Source organism: Populus alba, chromosome 15, assembly GCF_005239225.2.
Source record: "Populus alba chromosome 15, ASM523922v2, whole genome shotgun sequence".
Classification (NCBI taxonomy): Eukaryota; Viridiplantae; Streptophyta; class Magnoliopsida; order Malpighiales; family Salicaceae; genus Populus; species Populus alba.
This window is the reverse complement of record NC_133298.1, coordinates 6,308,216-6,331,052: the sequence shown is the minus strand read 5'-3', so window position 1 is coordinate 6,331,052 and position 22,837 is coordinate 6,308,216. Positions and strand designations below refer to the sequence as shown.

General features: G+C 33.4%; 2 protein-coding genes and 1 pseudogene across 3 annotated transcripts; all 3 read left to right on the top strand.

The window, feature by feature from the left end:
- The first annotated feature begins 321 nt into the window (after positions 1 to 321).
- LOC118057211 (splicing factor SF3a60 homolog) lies at positions 322 to 6,186 on the top strand. The gene is made up of 12 exons (XM_035069714.2): positions 322 to 628; positions 717 to 830; positions 974 to 1,078; positions 1,672 to 1,814; positions 1,979 to 2,075; positions 2,607 to 2,771; positions 3,476 to 3,547; positions 3,928 to 4,086; positions 4,284 to 4,361; positions 4,981 to 5,109; positions 5,469 to 5,615; positions 5,788 to 6,186. Exons 1-12 carry the CDS (start codon positions 455 to 457, stop codon positions 5,932 to 5,934), a joined length of 1,530 nt encoding a protein of 509 aa, XP_034925605.1. The 5' UTR covers positions 322 to 454; the 3' UTR covers positions 5,935 to 6,186.
- Positions 6,187 to 9,402: 3,216 nt separating this feature from the next.
- LOC118057191 (probable plastid-lipid-associated protein 14, chloroplastic) lies at positions 9,403 to 14,457 on the top strand. 2 transcript variants are annotated; one of them, XM_035069692.2, is made up of 13 exons: positions 9,403 to 9,974; positions 10,132 to 10,175; positions 10,252 to 10,330; positions 10,419 to 10,532; positions 10,785 to 10,967; positions 11,068 to 11,154; positions 11,632 to 11,738; positions 11,833 to 11,920; positions 12,236 to 12,316; positions 12,444 to 12,520; positions 12,648 to 12,783; positions 13,182 to 13,244; positions 13,703 to 14,457. In XM_035069692.2, the coding sequence occupies exons 1-13, from the start codon at positions 9,660 to 9,662 to the stop codon at positions 14,336 to 14,338; spliced, it is 2,010 nt and encodes a 669-aa protein (XP_034925583.1). In that variant the 5' UTR covers positions 9,403 to 9,659; the 3' UTR covers positions 14,339 to 14,457. The 2 variants fall into 2 exon arrangements, with proteins under 2 accessions (XP_034925583.1, XP_073261000.1); XM_073404899.1 differs by lacking the exons at positions 10,132 to 10,175; positions 10,252 to 10,330; positions 10,419 to 10,532.
- Positions 14,458 to 20,291: 5,834 nt separating this feature from the next.
- Positions 20,292 to 22,837, top strand: part of LOC118057192 (probable plastid-lipid-associated protein 14, chloroplastic) — a 30,167-nt pseudogene continuing 27,621 nt past the window's right edge.

Genomic DNA, 22,837 nt, shown 5'->3' with positions numbered 1-22,837 from the left:
ATTTTCTTTATTATTACATCCTAATTACATAAACCTTAACCCATTTTTACGCATTTAAGGTGAATAATAGGTTAAATAATCTTATGATGAAAAAAGGATTCATCAAACAATATATATATATATATATATTATGCTAAGATAAAATTAAAATTTGAATTCATTTGCAAAAAAAAAAAAAAACTTATACATAGCAAATTATATCATTTGAAAAGCAAGAAGTTACTAAAATAATTATATCAAACTCCGGGGCATGCAGTGCAATTTACTTTCCAAAGTAAACATTACAGAAAAACGACGACGTTATCGAACATTTCTATTGTGACAATAAAAATAAAATAAACCAGACCTGCACTCACCACTGCAACTTCTTTCTCAACAGAAAAAACCCTAATCAAAACCACACTGAAATCCACCATAAGTTTCACCGGAACCGGAGGCAGAGGCCACCGTGAAGATGTCGTCGACTCTATTAGAGGTGACTCGAGCCTCTCACGAGGAAGTAGAGAGACTCGAACGACTTATCGTTAAAGATCTCCAAAATGAACCAGCAAACAACAAGGACCGTCTTTTTCAAAGCCACCGTGTTCGTAACATGATCGAAAATATCATTTCCACTACTGAGAAACTCGTAATTCTTCTCTCTCTCTCTCTAATTAATTAAGTCCTTTTCAATTATAATTATAATAAGTGTTTGATTTTGTTATTTTTTTTTTCAGGTTGAGATTTATGAAGATAAAGATAATGCGAGGAAAGATGAGATTGCGGCGCTTGGTGGACAAACGGCGACTGGAACCAATGTGTTCAGTGCTTTTTATGATAGATTAAAAGAGGTAATTTGTTTTTTCATTAATTTTGATTAAATAATTTATCTGATAATTAACGGTTACTTGTGATTTATTGAAATTACTTGTATTTTATCTTATCATTATCATTACTTTTCTTTGTTTCTTTTTTTCGTTTTTTGCCTGCGAAGATCCGTGAGTATCATAGAAGGCATCCAGCGGCGCGTGTGGTTGATGCTAATGAGGATTATGAGGCAATGCTTAAAGAGGAACCAGTTATTGAGTTTACTGGTGAGGTCAGTCTCTCGAACTTGTGTCACTTAATGATTATTTTACCTTAGTGCAGTTGTTGATATGTTAGGGCTCTAGTTTCATGTATGGATATTTGAGGTGTTTGTGCTAGGCAACTGGGATGCTGTAGTTTATAGCATTTGAGGAAACTGATCTGGGTTATTTTTATCTACTTTTTTGCTCTGTAAGTGTACCTACTCAATTAGATGGTGTTATCATATAATGTATATGTGAGCTCTAAATTAGGCGTTACATTTCAAAATCTTGAGATTTGAGATTCTGTTGGCAGTTTCAAATTCATTTACTGTGAGATTTGTTGCCTTTCAGTTTGATATTTTAGGACTTTAGTTTTATAAATTAATATCTGAATTTTTATGCTAGTTAACAGATAATTTAGGGCTGTAGTAGTTTCTAGTTTCTCCCTTCATATAAAAGTGAAATAGTGACTGCACAACATTTATTATCGTAATTGATGCATTGTTTATGCAGTGGAGAACAAGTATGCTCCTTTTTTCTGCCAAGACTTTACCTAATTATGCTGTATGTTTTTGCCCAGCAATTTAAATTAACTAATACTTTAGCTGGATTTATATTACAGGAAGCATTTGGGAAATACTTAGACATGCATGAATTGTATAACCAGTTCAATAATTTAAAATTCGAGAAGCCTATTGAATACTCTACTTACCTTGACATTTTCTCCCAACCACATAATTTACCCCGTAAAGTGAAGTTTACAAGGTATTCTCTCTTTCTCCCCCCCCCTGCCCTCCTGAATTTAGTTTTTTGAATTTACTTTAAGTTAATGATCACATGTTATATTCACCTGCATCTGTAACTCACTTGAAATTATTTATCCAAGTTAATGTCTTTTTTGTTTCATTTTTTTTTTCAATTTTCTGCAGGCAATACAGGGAATACATGGAGAATCTACTTGAATATTTATTTTATTTTTTCCAGAGGACAGAGCCCTTGCAAGATCTTGATAGGATTTTGTCAAAGGTTTGTTTTATATGATGTTTCCCTGCCATTTTTTTTTTAAATTCATCTTCTCATGGTGTTTGTGATGTTCTATTATACGTGCCTGCTTGATTTATGTGATGCTAATGCTAGTGTTGAGCTGTAATGTTTTTTTCTATCTAAATTCCAAGCGCTGCTAAAATTATCTCTAATCATTTTTTGTTTTACCTAAAGATTTGAAGTGTGAAGTTTTCATTAGTACTTTATAGGCCTATGGGGCTAAAAAATGTGCTACATTTAAATTTTATGATGCTAGACTTGGCTCAGCTACAATTCATACCATATAATGTTAAGGACAAAACAGAAAGAAAACCCTGTTTTCATTTTATTTTAAATACATTCTCTGCCACAAGACGTGCAAGACATTTGCTCACAAGAAATGATATTATGGCATTTTGATTGCCTGCCTCTTTTTACTTGCAAAAACTCAAGTCTATAGAACAAAGGAGATTTTGACCATGCTTGGTCTGAGCCAATCTGTGCTTCATTTAACAATGTAGATTATTGTTGTAGGTTACCACTGAATTTGAAGAGCAATGGGAAAATGGCATGGTACAAGGATGGGAAAAGAATGTTCAAGAAAATGGGCATGTGCCAGCTGATCATACTGTTATTGATCTTGATTTTTACAGCACTGTTGAGGAGCTTAAAGAAGTGGGCCCTGAAAAATTGAAGGAGGTAAGAATATCATTGTTTGCAGCTGCTTTATATTTCCATGAATCATTTTCTTTTTTCCTGGAAATCTATAATCATAGAGCATTCTCTTGCTGAATGCTGATAGTTTATGTTAATGTCAAAGAAACAAGGATGTACTTCTGTGTTTTGTTATCACCAAGTGTCAGCTGATGCTGACATGTTGCTACTGTTATTACTCTCCTTATAGTGTTGAGCTTAAAGTGCAAAATTGGATTCTGTTCTTTGTTGTTGATTGCTTGGTATTTTAACATTTCTGTTCTTTGTCGTTGATTGCTTGGTAGTTTAACATGAAATACTCTGATATCATACAATGTGATCAATGTTAAACTACTATGATATCATGCAATATGATCAAACACGGGAAAATATTAATTATATCCATAGCATCACTGTGGAGTCACATTTCCTTGTTGCTGTTTGCTTCATTAGTTTAATAAGAAATATTCTGATATCAGACAGTGTGATCAACACTGCAAAATATTAAAAATATCCAGTGGGTAGCCATGGAGTCATTGAAGTATGTAATATACAAACTACGCCATAACTTGGGCAACTGTTATTATTGTATTTCTCCATCATCATTTCATGTTTTGTGACAGTTTTGCTAGCAGAATTCTATCTTGTTGCTTTAGTTGTCCTTTCTAATTACCGGTTATTAAATCGTTTGCTGCATGTTTTCCTGGCAGGCATTGGCTGCATTGGGGCTCAAGAGTGGCGGTACCATTCAGCAGCGTGCTGAAAGGCTTTTTCTCACAAAGGTTGGAATAGTTCTTTTACCTTGTATGGGCTTTGTAAGTTCAGGAATGAAAAAGATCCAGTGAGCATCCCCATTGTTTCTAGTTTCTTAGTTAATCATTAATCTTCTAGTAAGGGAGGGGTTATATTACTGTGAAAATTAGGATGGCCAGATAGTGCTTTGTGTGTGCACTTTGTTTATTTATTATGTTTCTTTAGGGGGGAGGGGGTTATATATATTTGTTTGTTTGTGTTTTTGTTGTTAAGCATCTAACCTCAAGCTACATAAACAGTCTTATTTCCTTAAATTAAATTACTTCTCAACATGACTTTTTTTCCCCCTTAATAATAGATTTAACGTGGCATTTCATGTTTTACTTAATTATTTGTTCATTCTGTGCAGCATACACCTCTTGAAAAGTTGGACAAGAAACATTTTGTGAAAGGTTCATGTGCATCAGAATCGAATGGAGGTGCTGTGAACTCAAAGGAAGTTGTCAATTCAAAAGAAATTGCCCTGATGGAGACCAAAATGAATAAATTGTGTGATTTACTGGATGAGGTTAGCTTTGGTGTAGTCATCCAGTTTCTTTTCCATCCTCTTGATCAATATCGCATTGAGATTTTGTTCTTTGGTTATCTGCCAGCTTTTTTGTATGTTTTAATAATGTGCATTTGAATATCGGCTGCATGTGCCTTAAATAATTGGTATTTTTTTTGTGGTAGTTGGATATTTGATTTTCCTGTGACCCTGTGCAGACAATTGTACGGACAAAAGAAAATGTTGTGAAGAAGCAGGCTTTGACATATGATGAAATGGAAGCAGAACGTGAGGAGGTATGTTGTCTTAGGCTCTGTTTATTTTTGCGGTTGGAAAGCGTCTTTGCAAAAATTTGAATTTTGTTTTGCTTCTAATTAATTTTTTTGTGTGTTTTTAAATTGTTTTGATGTGCTGATGTCAAAAATAAATTTTAAAAAATAAAAAATACAATATTTCAATGCATTTCCAAGTGAAAAACACTTTTAAAAACAATCGCTATCATAATGCCAAACATGCTCTTAAGCTATTGCAAACTCTTAAAGTGCTTTAGTCTTTTTAACTAGAGTGCGAATCATAGCTTTTTGTCTAGCATTTCATTATGACCTTCAATTTTCTTTTGGTACCTGCTTTAATTTGAAGCAAGCCATTCGCACCATGGTGATATAATGGGATCAAACCCCTTCACAACCCATTACAAGCAGAATATATTTCCTCACATATACTGGTCGGGTATGCTATTGGCATATTGGCAACTGTGCATCTAGAGACCATTTGTAATACAAACAGCAAGACCATTTGCATGAAACTTTTCTTTCCATCTGCTTTTATTGGATGCTTGATTATTATTGTGGAAGAAGTGAAACTTTAATGTCTGGGATGACAATAATCGATAATGCGATGTTGAAACTGATGCAGGAAGAGACACAGGCTGACACTGAAAGTGACGATGAAGAACAACAGATTTACAATCCCCTCAAGTTGCCAATGGGTTGGGATGGGAAGCCTATTCCTTACTGGCTGTATAAACTTCATGGTCTTGGTCAGGTATTTCTCCCCCTCATTGTATAAACCCATTGCAGTCATTGCAAGTATTATATCTCTTCACCGGTATCTTTCATTTCCATCAGCATTTTGGTTTTGGAGTTTGTTCTTTCTACATTTGGAGAGTAGTTTTTTCTGTTGTATATTTTTTTCCCAGATGTATTTAATTGATGTGTGAAAGTTTTTATCTTCAAGTTGAAATAAGTAACACCTAGTATCATTATATATCATTATGATGCATGTAATACTTCTCTTATTATACTAGTTGTTTAGTGGAGGATCTTTGTCTGTAATCCTTGTCTAGTTATACTATTTGATAGTTTCTATGGCTAGAGGATCTCAATTATTTTTCTGCATGTCAGGAACTTAAATGCGAGATATGTGGGAACTATAGTTACTGGGGTCGTAGAGCGTTTGAGCGGCATTTCAAGGAATGGCGTCATCAGCATGGAATGCGCTGCCTTGGCATCCCAAACACCAAGAACTTCAATGAGATCACATCGATCGAGGTGCACTTTCTCAGACCTTGTTCTGAAATCGGATCCTTTCTTTGTTATATGCCTTTTATTTTGTTTATGCCACTCAAACTCTGATTTTTTTAATGTGAAATTCTTAGTTCAGATCTTGTATGTTAGTTTGGAATGTGACACTTGCATTCATTTTTTCACTTTTTTTTTTCAGGAAGCACAGGAATTATGGAAGAGGATACAAGCGCGGCAAGGAGTGAACAAGTGGCGCCCAGATCTTGAGGAAGAATATGAAGATAAAGAGGGCAACATTTACAATAAAAAGACATATACTGATCTGCAGCGCCAGGGACTGATTTGAAGTACAATATACTGCCAGAAAAGCATCCTTTTGATTTTGAATTTTCGCGGTAAGAGTGACCTGCCCAACCCAATGCTGGAGATCTTTTGCAGTTCTCAAACATTTTGACAACTTAGGCATGGCTATGTAACTTTGATGTATTTATTTGCTAGCATCTAGTCCAAAAGCTTCACTTATAAAACGGATTAAATGAAATCCAATATAATGGATAAAGCTGAATTTTTGTAAAATAAGTCGCACCTTCATTATTCATTGCTTCATCTCTCTTTCAGATACCATAACTTTGATGTGTTTGTATTTGAGGTAGCGTACGTGTTTTTTCTTGAAGTAATTTATCAAGTGTTTGATTACGAGTTTCAAATGTGTATAAACATAATGGAATTCACCACTTGCCTAAGCTTGGACCTCGATTTTGAAAAAGAAAATTTCCCCTGCCCTTTGCATGTTGGACCACAACTGCATCTCTTGGGACTCCTAAAAAACATTTCAAATTACCTTTGTATCCTCTTCCCTTTCCTCTCATTCATCTCACATTAATTTATCTTATTCATTTCACATCATCGAACAACAATTTAAAAACAACCCTCGGTACTACAGCCAACTACTCCAAAACAACAACTTCTATTATGTTTAGGTCTCTTTATAATATTATATTGGTTGTGAAATTAATTTTTATGTAATTGAAAATTAAGATTACAATTCATGTCCTTTTAGGTAATTTTATTACCAACATCAAATTGAACCATAATTTTTAGTCCAATATTTTGACATGTATTTTCATGAACATGAAGTTGAACAATACTTTAAACCAAATATATATTTTAACCACACCCACCATAATAAAAAGTAATTTATCAAAAGCTTATTTTTAAATCTTAATTATTTTATAACAATAATAAACACACTCTGAATTAGCATTTTCTATGTGCAATGTTCAGATAAAAAATCAAAGACAAGTTGAGAATATCTCGAGGATCACCTTTTTGTATACTCTCTTAATGGTTTTATATATATAGCCAGCATATCCACATGAAAACGTGCTAAACCAGTCACATATTAGTATTCCCAGTGCTGTTAAGCTTGGGTTTGAGATTATCTCTATATCAATTATACGTAGTAAATAATTATTTTTTAAAATATTTTTTATTTAAAAGTATATTAAAATAAAATATTTTTTATTTTTTAATAATTATTTTTAACATTGACATATTAAAATAATATGAAAAAATCAAAAAAATATTATTTTAAAACAAAAAAATAATTTTTTTTAAACAAATAGGGCAATAACCTAACAATCTTATTTCTCATCTCTCCCTCCTTTGTTTATTATAGTGTTGAGGCTAAGCCTAAGTATATTTGATTTCCCTTAATGTATTTCTAATAAAACTGTGATCAGAGTCCTGGTTTTTGTTACTGGGATCCAAAAATAAAAAATTAGATGTTGTTAAATAAATATAATAGAAACATAATAAAAGGATATCAAATGCAATCCCTCATTAATATCAATAGCTCAAACTTGTATGTAACCCTTTGCAAACAAAGTATTTCTCATTCTCTTGTTCATAAAAGAAAAAAAAATACTTTCTGAACATTATGAATATCAATAAGTTGTCCAATTGTGTCTTTTCTTGCCAAGTTCAAAGCTAGAAAAGCTTATTCTTGACCTTCTTGCACAAGTTGCAACACCATGCCCTTTCTCCCTTAAGTTCAAATCTAAAAATGGTTTGAATGGGTTAAACAAGTTTTTCTAATAGAAATATACATAACTTTTAATCTGATTATTGAATCATATTAAAAAATTTTATTATATTCTAGAAGTTTAATTGTATAGTAGATCATTTTGTAATTAGTTGGTAAGGTTCAAAAATTAGTGTTCATATTTTTCTTTTAATTTTCATTGTAAATCTTGAATTCATTTCCTAATTGATTTTAGAGTTTTATTTAATTTAAGATTTTATTAGTTAGTTATGGATTAGATGCTATTTAAACAATTTCTATGCTATTTTTTTTATAGAATTATTGACATTCTAATATTGAAGGGTTTGAAGGTTTAGGTGGTTTTGAATAGTTAGTTGCAAATCTACCACAAGTGGATGACATAGAAAGCCTAGTAGTTTTGTTTATAAATTATTAGGACAAAACTAAGCCTAAAAAGAGGCTTGACCATGCTAAATGACTAGTTAGTTGTGGATTTGCCATAATTGAATTGTATGGAAAGCTTATTAGATTCGTTTATGGACTATTCATATAGAGTTAAGCCCAAAAAAAGATTCAATGACACTAAATGATCAATTTAATGAGAAAATTTATAATTTTCAATTTAATCATTAAATCTCATTCAAATTTGGTTAGTGTAGATTCAAAGTTTGTAAATATATTAGACTAGTAAACAATGATATTTAATTTATCATAACAAGACATGCTAAACATAAAAATGTTTTCAAGAAAAGTTAAGAGTTTATACAAGTTTAAATGCAAAATAATAATTCATGGTAAACATGCTTTCAACATAAATATAATACTAGAATACTAACATGTATATTAAGCATATATCCAAACTTACAATTGTTATTAATTTAATTTCCTAGCATAATACTAATAATAAAAATATCTATGCTTAAATTAAAACAAAAAAAATTATTTATTTGTTGAAGCATTTTAAAGTAATAAAAATTTTTGCTGTTGTCAATGAAAGAATTTGTTATCCTTAAAACTTTATTACTTCTTACTTGTGTAATTAAGATATAATATCTCTCAAGATTCTAATAACACTGCTTAGACTTAGATGCATTTTAAACAAGATTTTAGAACCAAAAAATTATAAAACTCAAATATTTCTCCACAAGAAATATTTCTCAATATAACTTTTGGATTTGAAAAAAAAAAAAACAAAAAACTAAAGCTTAAAACGAGAAGAAAATATTAAAAATATAAGGTTAGAAAGAGTATTTAAAAATATGAAAAATTCAAGTTGGAAAATTCATTCACCCCTATGAATTTTAAAAATTAAAAGGTTGAAAAATTAATTATTATCATTATCAACTTTTGATTAGCCACTATAAATAAAAAATTAAATTTTAAAAAATTAAGAATTCTTTAAAATTAATTTTTTATTCACACATAATTTATTTAAATTATATTAATTAAAAAAAATTCAATGAGATTCTATAAATCAAATTTTATATGTAATTAATTGATTATAACTAGTCAAGATCAAGAAAACTTTCATATTAAATTTAAAAGTTATTATTTGACTCGGTGAATCAAGTTAATATTTTTTGTAAATTAATTTTATCGAGTCAACTTTCAGTCGGATTGATCAATTCAATTTTGAAATAAGATTCAAATTAATTATAATTTTTTTAAATTAACATGATAAAAAAGCTGTGCTTAACCAATATGCACGACACGGTAATAGACTAACAGCACTGCTATAATATAATTATTTTTTAGCTCCAAAACAAAAACGTGGACAACAACGAAAAGTGACGTGGCGGAGATAGGAGTGTGCACGGAACGCAAAACACAGAAAATAACGGGAGGTAAATGCCGGAGATATTTGGAAAAACAGACGTTGACACGAGCCAAGCCCAGGGCTCTGTACTCCTTCACGCAACTCTCACACTCTCTTCTCTATTTCTTCACACTTTCCTCTCCTTCCTTCTGTTAACTAACTCCTCTCTGGATCAAAAAAATTCTGAGAGTTGTAACGGATTGATCGATTGATGGCAGCGACGGCGGCAATATATGGAGTCGGATTCTGTTCTTTTTCTGATAATTTGTCGACGAAGAAACTGATTAAACGACGTGGTAATGGTAGTATCATCGGTGTGAGAAGTATTTGTTCTAGGAGAGAAGTAGGGTCGGTGGTGAGGTGTTCGTCGTCGAGTAAGGCCGTGGCTCCGTTGGAATCGGAAGGAGATGGAAGGAGATGTGTGATTGAGGAGGAGGAGGAGGAAGGAGGAGGAGGAGATGTTATGAGGTTCAAGATGTCTGATTTTAAGGTGCTTGATCGTGTCAGTATTGGCCTTGGTGGCCGGGTAAGCCAGAAAACTCTACTTCAATTATTTTTTTAATCTTTATTTGTTAAATATTGTTAATTCCGTTGTGATTTTCGGTTAGTGTTTAATGTCCAAAAGTGATTGTTCTTAGCACTGATAATTATTGCATGGATAACTGAAATGGGGTTTGTTTTAGGCGGATGAGGTGGTTTTCGAAGCAATAGTGAAGGATTCTAATAGGTTAGCTTTCTTTCCTTATTTGATTTTGTGATATTGTGTGATTATTGGAGGTAATGAGTATAATGTGGAATTGCAGCCCTTTGCATAACATTAAAGTTGTGCTTAGGAAACTTGTCAGTACTCAAGCAAAACGTAGAGGAATGCGAGCAATAGAGGTTTGGGGCTTTGTTTTGGAGTTTTGTTTATTTTGTATTTGAGGTTTTGAATATTGGTGTAACCTTGGTGTTGTTAAAGTGTTTTTAGGTATTGAAGAAGCTGGTTCGCCGTAAACTTATGTACCATTCTTATTCGATGCAAGTTTATGGTTATATTTCTTCACCTACTAGTGGCCGTGGTTCGTTTACTCTGGTACATGGGGTATGTTCTGTTTCTGTGAAAGATTTTTATATTGCGTATGCATTAAATGTTTCGTTGTGTGAAGCCATTTAGTTGTTTATGCTAGGCAGGTTAGTCTTTCTACAAGACACATGTTGGAGATTTTATGTTTATTGGACGAGCCTTCATTTCTCTGCATGTTGCGCGTGGAAGCAGTTCTTCTCATATTACAATTTTTCCATTTGTGAGTTCAGGGATTTGAAAATTTATTTCTTCCTTTCTATTTTATGGCAGTATCATGGTAGTTTTTCTTTGAGACATTGGCTTCAACAATCAGATTGGCTTCCTACCTTGGAAGCCACTCTTGCATTGGATGAGGATTCTGTCAGGAGGGTGGGAGATGACACGGTTGGAGGATCTGCTGTCTCTCGGCAGTTGCGAATAACACGCATATTGATGAGGGATCTCTTGATTGGAGTATGTATATCTTAATTGTATTCATGTATTATCTGTGCACAAATAGTTGCCATTTGTTGTGTACAACTAAAGTGTAAGTTGTTTGTTTTGCTTACTTAAGGTGAACTACTTGCACAGTCATGGACTTGCGCATACAGAGTTGAGGCTGGAGAATGTGCATATAAGCCCAGTGGATAGGCATATTAAAGTAAATGCAAGCTTTCCCCCCTTTTTATGATGTTTTTGAATTTTATATTCTCTGAATTTAGAATTAAATTCGATATATATAGATTAAGTAAAGCAATTCTGTAAGGAGAAGGGTGTTTGAGGAAAACTCTTGTTGATTTGTGTTGTCTGATATGACAACACTTGATGCACAGCAATTTCCATTGATCTAGTGAAGTCAAATTTTATTTCTGGTATTCTGCTTTGAAAGTTTGGTGGTTCTAGACTTATGGTTGAGGAAAGGTTTATTAGCACAAATATTGGGGAACGAAACAAGACATGAATAAATCAGCACCATTGAATTAATGCACCTCCTACACATGGGTACAACTATCCACTGTTTTCTGCTCCATAACTTCTGCTATAAAGCACTACGTCATTGATTAAGCTTTGTTACATGTGGTTTCTTTCTTGCATTGATGTCTTACTTTGTGAAACTTCTGAAATTCCAACTTTTCAGGTAGGGATACTAGGGAACGCTGCTGACTTTTACGAGGATGGTCCAAATAGTAGCACAATGGACAACAACATGGACAGACGACAGATGATGATTGCATTTGACATGAGGTATGAATAGATAGATAGACCTAAAAGTGTATCCAGCTAGTGCTGCTAGCAGAGCTGCTGATGTACTGAATTCTGTTTCATCCATGTTGAAAAGATGTGTAGGATTTATGATGGCAAAAATGGTGGTGCGGGAACTCATGGATCCATTAATTTTCTTGAAGTTCAAATCATTCCTCATGAAGGTACAGCATGCGACCCCCCCCCCCCCCCTTTTTTTTTTCCCTGTAAAGCTTTTGGATTAATCAATCCAGAACCTGGTGGAATTTTTGTTGACTTGCATTACGTCTCTGGATAAGATCAAGTTTCTCTTCATTAATTTCTACCAGTTTCTTGAAGACTGGAATGCATTGGCAGTCACTTTATTTGCTCAATAAGAAAAAAATCCTATATTATCATCATGCACTACTCATCATGTGTTGGTACTGATCCTAAGAAGTTGTACTGGCATATTGAGTGTTAACTGTGTTACCAAGTTTCTCTTTTATGGATGAGTGCAGGGGAATGATCCTTCATGCTTGCGTGAATTTTTATTGCAAATCCTCAGTAGGAATTCTCCATCTGGAAATGTTGGACTCCAAGTAAGTAGTACGAATGCAAATTACCATGCTTTAAGCTACACCTTTCACAATATCCAGAAAGATTGTTTTTTGTAAGTAAAAGCCACATGAATTATTAGGATATTTAAGTTCATTTTGTTTCTTCTAGATACTCGATCGAAACTGGGGTGCCGGTTGGAACCTTTTATCCTTGTTATTGGCAACCAAACCTTCCAAAAGAATAAGGTATTCATCAGTTCATCTCTTATTAGACAATAGTAAAGACAACACGAGGTTAACCATATTGAATAGAATCTGAATTAATTTGAGAGAGATGAGGCATCTATGATGACTATTTTGATTTGCTTTGCAGTTGTTTGGATGCCCTCAGGCATCCATTTCTGTGTGGACCAAGATGGCGGGTGGCGCCATCCATGGATATCATCAGATGGGGTCTTGGCTCAACTGCAGTTCGAATTACAGAGGAATACATTTATAAGCAGCCCCAGGTGCGTCTACAGTTAGCATTTCTAAGTTCTCTATTGCCATTCAGATGGATTCATCGGTTGTGACTCTTTCAAGCCAGTGCCTTGAGTGATTAGCTGGAAATTTTGAAAGTTTCATGTTCTGAGCATAGAGAAGCGCAACCATGCATCTTGATCATTTATCAGAGGCTTTGTGAACCTAGAAAGTATCCTGTTTTTCTAGGGAAGCACAAGTATGAGATGGAACAATTATTGTTACTAATTAATTTCCTGTTACTTGAAAGATATCTTAGTGTGCTTCTATTTCTATTTGAACTACTAAATGTTTGCATGTAAACTCATTATATATCTGGTGTTGGTTTATAGCTCGCAATGACATTAAATTGACAATGTAAACTGACTGGTGAATTCTGATGTGATAGCGTAATAGGCTTTCCTATTTTATCGAATTGATGGAGATGCTGAATGCTCATTCAAGGCCAAAGGTTAGCAATTATCTGCTTTGTTCGTAGCTTTTGTAGATTCATTAATTCTTTTGCTCTCTCCAAAGAGTCATATGGGTCTATGTCTAGTTGCCTCAAAGATATTATAACTTGTATCATTCATCACCTTTACTTTCAAAGGCTTCTTCTAATTTATGGTCACTTGTTCTTTGCCATTTACTCTCTCGTTTTGTTAAGTGAACACTTTATGTGAAATGGTCTAACTGCTAAATGCATTGATACAATAGAAAGAAAAAGAAGCTAGAAACTTATTTGGTTCTTTAGCTGTTGTACTTCTTCAGCAGCCAATAATCTTTGGATTCTTCCGTCTGGTAGAACATGAAACATTTTATTGATTGATTATGCTTTTACCATCTATCTCCAACGAGCTCGGGATCGAGGCCTTGTTATTCTCAAAAGGTTACTCAATATTGAAATTTCTGCTCTATTTCAATGTGCAGAACTGGTTGGAGTTGCTTCCAGGAAAATGGCGTCTATTATACTGTACTGGGAGACAAATAGGATTGACCCTTCGTCAGCCTTCTGCTCGTGTCCTGATTGGTGATGTTTATCTAACTATAAATAGAGCATCAAAACTAAATACTAGTATTTCCTTCACATCGGACATTGGCTTCACGGTCATGAATGGTCGAGACTGGCCTCATGACAAAAGTGGTATAACTGGGAAATTGGAAGTAAACTCTTTATTCCGGTTGACATCCGGGAGACGGTTGTATCTTAAGGAGGAAAAGACATCAGAGAAGCTATCCTTTGGGCAACCAAACAATCAAGATTCTTTAGCCCAGAAATTGTCAGCTAAAAAATGGAGGAAGCTTGTCCCGCATAAGGAGTTTCCATCGAGCCTTCCAGTGGCCAAACTTGTTTCAGCTGACATTGAGGTGACAATGAGTCTCGGGGACAACCTTAATCAAAATGATGTTACACCAAGCAACATAGTTCATGAACTTCGCGTGCAAGTTCCACCTGAGATGTTTGATTTGTCTAGGCTCGTCTGTGGAACATATGTGGACTCCAGACTGCTAGTCCTGCGCGGGGTCAATGGATCAGCTCTCTTATTTACAAGATCTATGTGTTGATGAAACCTGTAGATAGCCATTGCGCGCAAGTACTGTAGATAGAAATTGCTGTTGGGAGTGTAATTAGCTGTTGTGTAATTTGTACAGTCGATTAATCGAAGAAGATTAACCTCTTCGCAGTGCGGCCTGATATCTGAGTGGATTGTCAAATGTTGCAGTGTTATAAAGCTTTATTTGAAAAAAAGGGCCAAGCGTTTCAATGTGACCGGAATTTTAGTGACCTGTTGGAGCTAATCGGATCAATAATAAATAAAAAAAAGCAACATTATTTTAATGAAAAAATTGACCTGTATTCTAACTCTACATTGGATAACATTAAATGGAACCAATATTTTTTCATAAAGTTTTTTTACTGCTATTTACATCAAAAAAATAAATAGATATATAATCATTCGATGAAAAATCATTTGAATATTTCATTTTCTCTTAAAAAATAAGTGTGTGTGTATCGAATAAACATCTAATCCAATCACTAGGATTATTAAGTAATAAAGAGTGGGGTGTTCCAATTTTGGATGAAAAAACTAACAGCATCTCATCACCCGGATGTGAAGTATCAGATCATCACAAGGAGAATCAGAAGACTATTTTTGTAAAAACTTTAATGTCATAAAAATATGCATGTGGTAGGGCCCGGGGGTGGACTTGGTCTTCTTCTTTGTTTTGTAGGCGCCCACCATTCTCATCATCACCGTGACCATAGCGCCATTGTAGCCAATAAAGAAAAGAACCGCACGAGTGCCGTCTTTATAGTTTTGTGACGAGGATTCCCTGATCGAACCAAAAAGCCTCCTCGTCACCAATTAATGCTCTATGATTTTATCAAACCCACTTTGATATCATAATTTTAAACATGAAATAATACCTCTTATAGAGCCAATCACGCAACGGATTTAAGCCAACATCGTTACTTTCTTTCGTCAAGATGCCGAATATGCAAAATAATTATCATTTCATATGCAAGAGCGCGATCACATATACCGCATTACTACGACGACGTACCCTTGCATGAGAAGTGGCCTCGCGAGCTACCTATATATTGCGTTATTCAGAGATCAGTAATTCCATATTATTGAAAGAAAGGTGCAAAAGGAATCAACATCCTGAGAGACCTTAGCAGATGGGATGGCTTTTGAAAGTTAAACATACTAATTGCAGAAGCAGCACAAATATATGAGAATTCAAGAAACATATTAATTAGGGAAATGGATTAGATCCGTGCATAGCCAAATGTAGCACCAAAGATCTTGATTGCCTTTTGAGCACGAACCTTGTAAGAGATTGTTGCAGTAGCTCGGTTCTTATGTTTAATAAACCTGACCTTGTCACCAACTTGCAGCTTCTTGCTCTTAACGAATGCAACCCAACCTCTTGTGAGGTCTGGCTTCGGGTACTGTCCTGTCTTGCGGATGGAGCATTGAAAGGTCCAAGCTTTGCCTTTCTCGTCTGTAGCTTCAAAGGTGACGGCATGGCTGCCTAGTTTGAAAGGTGGAAGAGACCTGAGAAATCTGATAGGAACTGACAGCCTCTTCTTAGTATCAGTCTTTCCGAGGATCTTCCAGAAGTTTGCCATTTTCGAGGACAAGCAAAAGCAAAGCAAATGAAATGAGTTTCTTCTTGCTTGTGGGAGCTTTCCATTTCCTTGTTTATAATAGCATCGGGTATGCGAAACATTAAATATTAAAAAATATTATTTTAATTTTTTTATGATTATTTTGCACACAAGTCTAAAGGAGATGATAAAAAAAATACTAAAATATCTTTTCTTTTCTATAAATAGTATTTGTACATTTCTTTTAAAAGAACCAAAATCAGTAAAGTAAGACCACTAAAAAAAAATCAATTAAATATAGTTATATATAAAAATAATAATAAAACATTTTTTTTTTCACTTTAATAGGGTCTTCAAATAGTTTTTTTTCATTAAAATAAATATAATAAAAAAAAATTATATTTATACTATTTAAAATATTATTTTATCAATCTGGCTATTCAAAATATCATTTTTCATCTGAGAAGCTGTAAGCAACCACCAGGACCTCCCTCCGCTTCAATTAAAGTAAAGGTAGTTACGTAAAGAGCTAGCATGATTTATCCACCGCGCGATATCGCGCGATAGCGCGTATAATGTTAATCGTGCGATCTCGGTAGATAAGAATGTTATATATATATTCAGATAAAAAAAGATCAAAAGAAGAATGATATACATATATATTGTAAGGTAAGAAAAAAAGAAAAAATAAATCCATGTCTAGTGCTAGCTCCAAGCGTGGCAATCCCTACGTTGTCAAGACTCTGCAGTCTGAATTGATGTGACCATTAAATAAAAAAAAAACAATAATAAAACATGGAATTTTAACCAAAAATCAATTACGCAATTTACTTCATGAGGTTTCTCCCGGTGGTGTCTTGAGCATTGAAGATATTTGTGATAGCTCTTTTTTTTTTTTTTAATTATAAAGAAAAAGATTATTTGATAAGGTTAATAGTTTTTTTTATACTATTGCCCATGTATAATTATGTTTCAAATTTTAATTTTATAAAATTTAGAATAATCTTTTCTATTTTACTTTACATAAAAAAATTCATCCCACAATAATTATATATACACACACTGTTTAATGATAAAATTTAGATGGATTGCCATTTCTTGCACTAATAGATGCTAAGCGGGTGGAGCCAATTTTTGCTTTTTATATAGAAAAGCAAGTGAAATGTTGTTATTTATGTAATTAAGTTACATAAAATGTTTTGATTTTACAAAGTTATTCGATGCGGTGATAAATCAGCATGTTATTTACCTAAAAACCATGTTCAAGTTAAGAAAATAAAGGTAAGGTGATATCCTAATGTCATTAAGTATATCTAAGTACTGAGCTTAAGTATATATGAGTTTGGTAAATTACTAGATCTAATATTTTTAAATTTAATCAAGCATTTAGTTTAAGCATATATAAATTTGACGAGCTATCAGACCTAACATCTTTTTGAGTTCATGTATAGATGGGTCTGATGAGTTATCTAACCCAGTATTTTTGGGTTTAACCAAGCATTGAACCCAAATATATAAGTCGGTGTGGTGAGCTACAAGACTTTAGTATTTTTAGGTTTAGTCAAGTATTGAGCCCAAATATATATTAGTCTGGCTAGCTACTTGACTAAGCATTTTTAGGTTTAGTCAAACGCTGAGCCCAGACATGTATAAATCAATCTAGAGATCTACCAGACTCAACATCTTTGAGTTCAACTAAATGTTGAGCCTAAACATACATGGATCTAACGAACTACAAGATTCAACATCATTGGAACCAGCCAAGCGTTGAACCTAAATACATGTGGCTCTAATAATCTTATCATGCTCCATATTGAACCACAAGATTTGATGAGTCAGAGATCTTTTTCCCTGTGATAAGTTAAAGATCTTTCTTCTGTGATGAGGTAGAAATTTTGTTTTCCTCTTGAATACATAAAAGATATTTTAACACTATCAGAAAAAGAGGACTTTGGGGGTCCTCCCCTCGATAAAAAAAATAAGAATCATAGACTCTAATAGATATTGGCATTTTCTCTAAAAAAAGATACTTAAACATCAGAGAGTCGCTAAATTTACAAAAAGAAACCTATTATAGGCATCAATCACCAACCACTTTGGCTTACCAGGCACTAGGTATCGGTTATTAGCCACCTTGGCTGATAAATAATCAACTCGATATAATCAAGAGATTAACTGATTATTCAACACATAAATCTTATTTCTAAGCTACTCTTGTTAATTGACATTGCCGATGAAAACTGATAAAAACCATTGACTATTCTTCAAAAACTAGTTTATTAAATAGATGTCATGTCCGCGCGATGCCGCGGGCTTTGTGTGTTGTCGTGGGTTTTGTAAAAAAAAATTATATAAAAATTATATGGAGAAAAACTGTTGCAATCCATAATGTTTTCAAGAAAAAAACTACAAAGCTAACTTCTTAACTAAATTAATATTTAAAAATAAAATGAACAAAGAAAATTTTGGAAAAAATCATAGCAAAAAAAACCGAAAGGAAAAAAAAACCATACAGGAAAACACTGTAGCAATCTATAATGTTTCGTGAGGAAATCTACAGCTGTAATTCTCAACCAGCTCAATATTAAAAATAATAAAATCGATAAAGAGAATTTTAAAAAAAAAATCATAACAAAAAAAAAAAGCATGTGGGGAACACTGTAGCAATCCACGGTGTTTTAAAGAAAAAAACTACGAAGCTAAATTCTCAACTAGCTCAATATGAAAAAAAAAAAAAAAAAATGACAGACAATTTTGGAAAAAAAAAATCATAAAAAAAAAATCATGTGGAAAAACACTGTATCAGTCCATAGTGTTTTAAAGAGAAAAAACTATAAAGCTAAAAATTTCAACCAGCTCCATATTAAAAAAATAAAATCAACAAAAATAATTCTGAAAAAAAAAACACAAAAGTATGAAAAAAAGAAGAAGACAATTTTGGAAAAAAGAAAGAAAATTTTTTTTTAGGGAAATCTATAGTTGTAATTCTCAACCAGCTCAATATTATAAAAAAAATTCGACAAAGATAATTTAAAAAAAAAACATGTGGGGAAACACTATAGCAAAACAAAAAACCATGTGAGGAAACATTGTAACAATCCACGGTGTTTTTTTTTTAAAAAAAATATTACGCAAAATCGACAAAGACCATTTTGAAATAAAAAAGAAGAAAAAAATTCATAAAAAAAAAGGTCATGTAGGGAAACATTGTAGTAATTCATAACGTTTTAAATAAAAAAACTATATAACTAAATTTTCAACCAGTTTAATATTAAAAAAATTAATAAAGATAATTTAAAAAAAATACACAAAAACAAAAAGGAATAAAAAGAAGAAGACGACAATCTTGAAAAAAAATGAAAAAAAAAAACATGTAAAGCCCCAAAAAAAAAAAAGGGGGAAAAAGGAAAAAAAAAATGTGGGAAAAAAAAGAAAAGAAAGACAAAACAAAAAAAAATGAACAAACAAAAAAGAAAAGAAAAAAAAAGCATGTGGTTAGTAAAAAATTATAGTATTTTCCCCGTACCTTTTAAAGTATTATTTAATATCTCTAATTACCATTAAAAATTAAAAAAAAAATATAAACTAAAACACCCCTCCAGGAGGACATATGATGGGCCTTTCTACAGTTGTTGATATATCTGTTGTCAAAAATCCAATAACTCTTCGAAGGGAGTAACTACCACCCTTTAGGACAAAGCGCTTTTGGAAAAAGAGAAATCAATTTCCATAACTAGCACAAAGCGCTGTTGACTTCCCCTTGCCCATAAAATTTCCACCAGATCTGTTCTTCAATTGGAAAAAAGAGAAATCAATTTAGGGTTTTCTTAGGAGAGAGAAATTATGTTTGAAGAGAGATTTGTAGTGTTTGTATTATATTATACACGAGGAAAATTTTATATTTTCATTTAAATTTAAAAATTATATTTACCTAGAATTATAATTATAAATAAAAACTGGAGTAAAAAATATGGATAATGAGAATAATTTTTTCATTAATATATATATATATATATAGAGTTAACATAACTAAAAAGTCAATTCAATCTCGAGTAAAATTAAAGAAAAAGAGTCGAGCTATAAATTACGAATTTTTCAAATTGAATTCATCAGACACAAGGGCGGAGCAGGGATAGTTAATAGAGGGTAAAAACTCAAAATATAATTTATTATAAGAAAATCTATCTATTTAAAATATAAAAAAAAATACTATATTATTTTATATATAAACACTAAATAATAAAAAAAATCCCGAGCCTGCTTGCCTCCCCCGGTTCCGCCCCTGAATTTCGACATTACCGGTTTAACAACCTTAGCATAACAATCTATAATAATATAATTATTTTTTTTTAGCTCCAAAACAAAAACGTGGGAAACAACTAAAAGTGACGTGGCAGAGATAGGAGTGTGCAACGTACGCAAAACACAAAAAATAGCAGGAGGTGAAAAGTAGGAGGTATTCGGAAAAACAGAAGTTGACACTAGCCAAGCCCGGGGCTCCGGATTCCTGCACGCATCTCTCACTCTCTTCTCTGTTTCTTCACACTTTCCTCTCCATCCTTCTGCTAACTAACTCCTCTCTGAATTAAAAAAAATAAAAATTCTTAGAGTTGTAACGGATTGATCAATTGATGGCGGCGACGGCGGCAATAAATGGAGTCGGATTCTGCTCCTTTTCTGATAATTTGTCGACGATGAAACTGATTAAACGACGTAGTAATGGTATTATCATCGGTGCGAGAAGCAGTTCTTCTAGGAGAGAAGTAGGGACGGTGCTGGGGTGTTCGTCGCCGAGTAAGGCCGTGGCTCCGTTGGAATCGGAAGGAGATGTGTGATTGAGGAGCAGGAGGATGAGATGTTATGAGATTCAAGATGTCTGATTTTTAAGGTGCTTGATCGTGTCAGTATTGGCCTTGGTGGCCGGGTAAGCCAGAAAACTCTACTTCAATTTTTTTTTAATCTTTATCTGTTAAATATTGTTAATTTCGTTGTGATTTTCGGTTATTAACACTAAGGATAGTGTTTAATGTCCAAAAGTGATTGTTCTTAGCACTGCTAATTATGCCATGGATAACTGAATTGGGGTTTTTCTAGGCGGATGAGGTGGTTTTTGAAGCAATAGTGAAGGATTCTAATAGGTTAGCTTTCTTTTCTTATTTGATTTTTTGATATTGTGTGATTATTGGAGGTGATTAGTATAATGTGGAATTGCAGTCCTTTGTATAACATTAAAGTTGTGCTTAGGAAACTTGTCAGTACTCAAGCAAAACGTAGAGGAATGCGAGTAATGGAGGTTTGGGGCTTTGTTTTGGAGTTTTGTTTATTTGGTATTTGAGGTTTTGAATATTGGTGTAAATTTGGTGTTGTCAAAGTGTTTATAGGTGTTGAAGAAGCTGGTTCGCCGTAAACTTATGTACCATTCTTATTCGATGCAATTTCATGGTTATATTTCTTCACCTTCTAGTGGCCGTGGTTCGTTTACTCTGGCACATGGGGTATGTTCTGTTTCTGAGAAAGGTTTTGATATTGCGTGTGCATTAAATGTTTCGTTGTGTGAAGCCATTTAGTTATTTATGCTAGGTAGGTTAGTCTTTCTAGGGCAACCCTGTTGGAGATTTTCTGTTTTTATTGGACAAACCTTCATTTCTCTGCATGTTGCGTGTGGATGCAGTTCTTCCCATGTTTCAATTTTTCCATTTGTGAGTTTAGGGATGTGAAAGTTTATCTCTTCCTTTTTATTTTATGGCAGTTTCATGGTAGTTTTTCTTTGAGACATTGGCTTCAACAATCAGATTTGTTTCCTACCTTGGTAGCCAATCTTGCATTGGATGAGGAATCTGTCAGGAGGGTGGGAGATGACACCGTTGGAGGACCTGCTGTCTCTCGGCAGTTGCGAATAACACGCATATTGATGAGGGATCTATTGATTGGAGTATCTATATCTTAATTGTATTAACTGTGCACAAATAGTTGCCATTTGTTGTGCACAACTAAAGTGTAAGGTTTGTTTTGCTTACTTAAGGTGAACTACTTGCAGAGTCATGGACTTTCGGATATAGAGTTGAGGCTGGAGAATGTGCATATAAGCCCAGAGGATAGGCATATTAAAGTAAATGCAAGCTTTCCCCCCTCTTATGCTGTTTTTTTATTTTTAGATTCTCTGAATTTAGAATTAAATTTGATATATATAGAATAAGGAAAGAAATTCTTTAAGGAGAATTGCATTTGAGGAAAACTCTTGTTGATTTGTGCTTTCTGATATGACAACACTTGATGCACAACAATTTCAGTTTATCTATTGAAGTCAAATTTCATTTCTGGTATTCTGCTTTGAAAGTTTGGTGCCTCTTCAACAGCTTTGAATAATAGGAAATTTTTGTGGTTCTAGACTTATGGTTGAGGAAAGGTTTATAAACACAGATATTGAGGAACGAAACAAGGCATGAATAAATCAGCACCATTGAATTAGTGCACCTCCCACACATGATTGCATTTGACATGAGGTATGAATAGATAGATAGACCTAATAGTGTATCCAGTTAGCGCTGCTAGCAGAGCGACTTATGTCCTGTAGATAGCAATTGCGTACAAGATGTGTAGATAGAAATTGCTGTTGGGAGTGTAAGTAGCTGTTGTGTTCTTGCTCGTGTAATTTGTACAGTCGATTAATCGAAGATCAACCTCTTCCAAATGCAGTGCGGCTTGATATATGAGTGGCTCGTCAAATGTTGCAATGTTATAAAGCTTGATTCGAAAAATGATTCTAAACCTTAATAAGATCGAAGACAGCCAGAGGTAGTCAAGATGATACCAAACAGACTATAAAACCATCAGCTTTTGCTTTGGTACGTTCATGCTCAATCGTTTTTGCAGCCACGAACCATTCTCTAGATTCCGACCGACCTAAAATGATGCTATGGCTATTACCAGTCGAACACACACCTCTA